This window comes from Mus caroli, chromosome 14, assembly GCF_900094665.2.
Source record: "Mus caroli chromosome 14, CAROLI_EIJ_v1.1, whole genome shotgun sequence".
Taxonomy (NCBI): domain Eukaryota; kingdom Metazoa; phylum Chordata; class Mammalia; order Rodentia; family Muridae; genus Mus; species Mus caroli.
This window is the reverse complement of record NC_034583.1, coordinates 1745029-1750005: the sequence shown is the minus strand read 5'-3', so window position 1 is coordinate 1750005 and position 4977 is coordinate 1745029. Positions and strand designations below refer to the sequence as shown.

Here is a 4977-nt window from a genome sequence, read left to right as displayed (position 1 = left end):
TGACACACCCATTCCAACCAGGTCACACCTATTCCAACAAGGCCACACCTTCAGATGGTGCCACTCCCTGGTCCAAGGATATACAAACCATCACAGGTGCCTTTTATGCAGCCTTCCCAGGTAACTTTTTCTGAGCTTCTGGTAAAACTGCTTGCTTCAAATAGGTTACTTTTGCAAAGTCCCATGTGGCTACCAAATAAGGTTCCAGGACATGGTCTCTGCCCTTAATAACTCTGTGTTCTAGACACTCGGGACTACTCAGGTCTCCCCACCCCCAAACACTTGGGTGTGGTATTAGTCACCTAGAATAAAGACTTTAATTGGCTATAAACTTTATCTGAGGGCTCATCTCTGGTAGACTATCACAACACTGGTCTTCTGTGATTTAGGATATGACAGCATTTCAGATTTACCTGTATCCTTGATAATCAGTGCACGTCCATCTCTGAGTAAAAGACTCCTTTAAGAACAAGAGTAAAATAAAGACATAAATGAGAAAGGGGGTCACTTTAACTGGGAAGAAAGAGAGGAAGGATAATATAAAAGGGAGAGGGATGGAGGAGAGATAAATAACACTAAGGATATTTGATAAATCCATTGAGGAACATTACTTTGTAAGCACACTGTAAAACACAATGCATCCCTCTCTGTGTCTCATTTGTCTCTCTCTCTCTCTCTCTCTCTCTCTCTCTCTCTCTCTCTCTGTGTGTGTGTGTGTGTGTGTGTGTGTGTGTGTGTATACAGTTTTAGTGAAGCTGCACTACTTGAGGTGACAATACTCCCAACACTACAAGCCATAGACTATCTAACAAAACACCTACTACCAGTCACGAGAAACCTTCTTCCAAATCACTGATTATGGGAGAGTCCAAGAGACTCCCAGTACAAGATAGTCTATTGCCATTGCCCTTGTTTGCCTCCCAGAAAGTGAAGACACCACACTCAGACACAGGGCTAGGGGGATTCAGTCTAGAACTCACTTGAAAGCTTTTCCCTGGTGTCTAGGTCTCAGTATCATAAGGTGCTATGAAAGCTTCCAAGAGAGAAAAGTAATTAGAAGTCCTCCCTGGCGCTACAGCCTTTGAACCATAGTGACCACCCTGGCAAGGGATCCCAAGCAGTAAATAGCAGGAGATATTTTAGGGGTAGCCAATAGCTGCCTAATTGGATTTAAGGTTTCACTCAATAGGACTACCTTTGTGCCTGATACTGTAAACCTAGCCAGCTACCCAAAGAACTACTACTGCCATTTGCCTAAAGCAATAAAATTTCCAAGTTGTATTTTAATAATATTTATCTTTATCCCAACAGATAAGTATAGTTCTCATTGTTATCATCAAAGAAGCTTATTTTGCAACAGGTACAGATCATTAGAGACCCACAATTGAAAAATGATCATGAAGTGCTAGCCCAAATTGATAAATCTGTAGTACATCCCCTACACCAAAGTCTTGAGAAACAGAGAGGATGTTGCCAGAGCCACTGGACCAGATAGCCTTGTTGTTAGACAATGTCTTTGAAACATGATGGGAAGCTACAGCCATAAATCTTCAACAATATGATTGCCCCCAAAAGCCCTGTGTAATGGCCAGTGTGGGTGGAGGGAAATCTCATCAGGTCCCATCCCTAGATAAGGAGCTTCGGGCAGTCAGTGACTGCAGAGATGAAGGATTGGTTTTCTCCAAGAGCAAGCTCCCTGATGAGTTAGTTAATCCCAAGTGTCAGCCCTAAACATGTACCAAGCTAGAAACACTCAGTAGGTTTTGTATGGACAATATGTGTGTGTGTGTGTGTGTGTGTGTGTGTGTGTGTGTGTGTGTGTGTAAAGTTCTACGTGTAAGATGAACAGTTGATAAATTCATTTTTTTTTTAGTATTATGGATGGAACCTTGCTCATGTGGTTGCTAAACTCTCCAACCCCAATCCTTGTTTTAATCTCATATTATGTCCATAATTTTGGTGAAATGTAATCATTTTCTCCCATTCGCCAAACTGGACTTGGCAGACAGGCACCTAGAATACTTAGAACTTAAAGTGATTGGGAAGGAAACTAAGTTTAAACTATGAATGTGAGGAGGAAACAAAACAAGGAAGTCACCCTTGTGAGGGATTTGAAGAGAAAGGTGAACTTGTAACTGGACGGTTCTCAGGGCAGAGGTGGGCTCTGCCCATGTGGTGCCGTCCTCCATAGGCCTGCTCTGCATCCTGCAGAGCCTCTCAGTACTCTGTCATCTAGTATGCATTCTACTTGATCTTCAGAAATACAAATGATATCTGTAATAGATTTCACAAATAGCCTGGAATTTGAGTGCAGTTCCTTTTCCTACCTTCAACCTGAGAGACTGACTATGTTCTATTGATGCAAATGGACATTTATAAGTAAACAGAAAAAATACAGAAACAAGTTGGGGGGAAGGTGTGCAACACACATACACACACATGCGCGCACGCGCACAGGCACGCACACGCACTTGAGTATATGTTTGATAGTAGGAAATTCTGCATGTAACCCCACAGTCATGAGACTGTTGTAGTAGCCCTACTGACATTCAGAGCCTAATCTCTCAGGGTAACTGTAACCTATATTCCTTACCCTTCACATCTTCCTCATTGATTTACACATAAACCCCAGATGGCTATATTATTATTATTATTACCATTACTATAGTCATAATTCGGAACATGTGAAGTTTTAATGCAGCTTCCCTTTGTACTCAGTATGATGCATTCATTTTCCTTAGCAAGAACATATGAGATGCCCACGCCATGTCAAAAAGAAAGCCACCTCTGACTTTTCATCCACTGGAACACTACAGGGAATGCTGGAGAGATATATGAAGGTGAATTTCCAGCAAGTTCTCTGAGGAGGGGAATTTTATCCTCATGAGAAAGATGCAGAGATATGTCTGAAGAAGTGATAACTCAGACATAAAGACAGAGAAGAAATAAGTGCCTTCTCACCCCTAGGATGACATGCCTTAAAGGAAGAACTGTAAAGCCATAGTGTGGAGAGAGTAGGTGTAGGATGGAAGGAAATATCAAGGGGAGGTGTTTACAGGTGGTAAGGGCTCTGAGAGCAACTGGGAAGCCACTGAGGAACTAAAGAGAAGGACAGTGAAGGAGAGAAAACCCTTGCCTGTCTGAAAGGCCTCTGGCTGCATTCTGGACAAAGTACAGAACGCTGGAGCATTCCCATGAGTGTTTTGGGTAATTTTGTATACACACCATTATTTGAAAATTACTATACACAGATTTTTTTTTATTAAGATACTAAAAACATTTTTCCCTGGGGAAATCATTTAGATAGAATTATTTTAATGAAACACCAAAATCTGTATTGTTTTCTTTTTAGGTAAGCAATTTAAATAAAATTATTCACCACAACTAAACAAATATTTAATTCTATGTTTCTCGGGCGTTTTCCTAGAAATTATCAGTCACAGAAATGGCAAATATGATGTTTCCTTTTGAGGAGTCTAGAGGGATGTGATCCAACACAAACAGTTCACACAGCAGTGGGAATGAAGTAGAGGGTTCATGAACAGAAGGTATGGGATGCTCTAGGCAGAAGGAAATGAGCACCTGAGTGAGGATGAAGGCAAGAAGAGAAAGCAAACTCGAGAAGACACTAGGGACTAGACCCACTGGAAGAGAGACTGGGGTCTCATAGAAAGCCTTAAAATGCTAAAGGCATATTCTAATGTGTTGGGCAATGGGGTAACCCTGCAAGTTTTAGGGAGAATGTAAACAAACCAGGGTTACTTCAAGGATGGTATATGTTCCCTGTTACCTTTCCTACTTGGCATACAGTTAAATTACCTCTCTGAGCCTTCTCTGCAGGTATGTGGGCTGCATGACTGTTTGAGAAATGGAATGTAAGGTGTGCCAGCTCCTTCCCTGCTTCTAAAACTTCTCTCATAATCCTTTGTTCTCTTGCCTTATCAGCAACACCGAATAGGTTCTATATATATGACACACTGTTTGCATTTTGAATAGGTATTGACATCAAAACTGAACGTGAAGAAGTACTTTTGACATGGTGTCTGTTAGTTCCCTATTAACGGACTGCCTTTTCTTTAACAGAGCAGTTCATCAGCAGCGGAGCAGGCAGCGTCCAGAACAGTAAAGGTCAAGATGTGTGCCACATCGCCTTCGGATCCAGGGTTCTTGGACCCCCTCCACTCTCTGGCAGACGGAATAACCTAAGGCAGTCCACTGAGGTAGGCAGAAGGTTTGGAAAGCTTACCCAAGCAAGGGCAAGGGTGCTAACAGACTTGTGGGTTGTGGGAAGAAGGAAGAAAGGGGAAGCTGACTATGTGCCTAAAGTAGGTTATACATTTTCAATAGAAATTTTGGATCTTAAAAGACTTCAAATTTTTTTCTGTCATGTCAACATAATTAAAATTTTTTGTGATCCTTTTATTAAACATGTTGTTACAGGCAAACCTTTATGAACATATTTTGCCATCTCTGTCGAAAGAAAGGTTGGATGTAGAGCAGTCACCACACAGTGCACAGATGCTCAAGTGGTCTTCTTCCATGTTTAACTTCCTTCTGTTCTTTGGCACGCTGGATGATTCTCACTCACCTCTGCCCATTGCAGGCAGGCAGAGCTCACAGGGTATTTAAATCTGTGCCTAAGAGACCTGCCTGCCTGCTGCTCTGTCCCATGTTGTCTGTGTCCTTCCATTTCTAGGATTCTCTAAGTTCCCTTCCCAGCACCTTTTAGAGGCAGTTTCTCTGGGGTTTTCCTAGCTTATCTGTCCAAGTTTTTGACTAAATAGATTTTATCGAAAATAAATGCAGTTCCTCTGCAACCCCATAGGTGGATCATTATTATGAACTAACCAGTACCCCAGAGCTCTTGTCTCTAGCTGCATTTGTATCAAAAGATGGCCTAGTAGGCCATCACTGGAAAGAGAGGCCCATTGGACTTGCCAACTTTATATGCCCCAGTACAGGGGAATGCCAGGGCCA

General features: G+C 42.0%; 1 protein-coding gene across 3 annotated transcripts in view; it reads left to right on the top strand.

Annotated features, from left to right (window-relative positions):
* Window positions 1–4977, top strand: part of C14H3orf67 (chromosome 14 C3orf67 homolog) — a 243624-nt gene that overhangs the window by 149319 nt on the left and 89328 nt on the right. For all 3 annotated transcript variants that reach the window (XM_029468705.1, XM_021181991.2, XM_029468706.1), the window contains one exon: window positions 4084–4220. In XM_029468705.1, the coding sequence (XP_029324565.1) occupies window positions 4084–4220 (137 nt within the window). The remainder of the gene's footprint in view (window positions 1–4083; window positions 4221–4977) is intronic.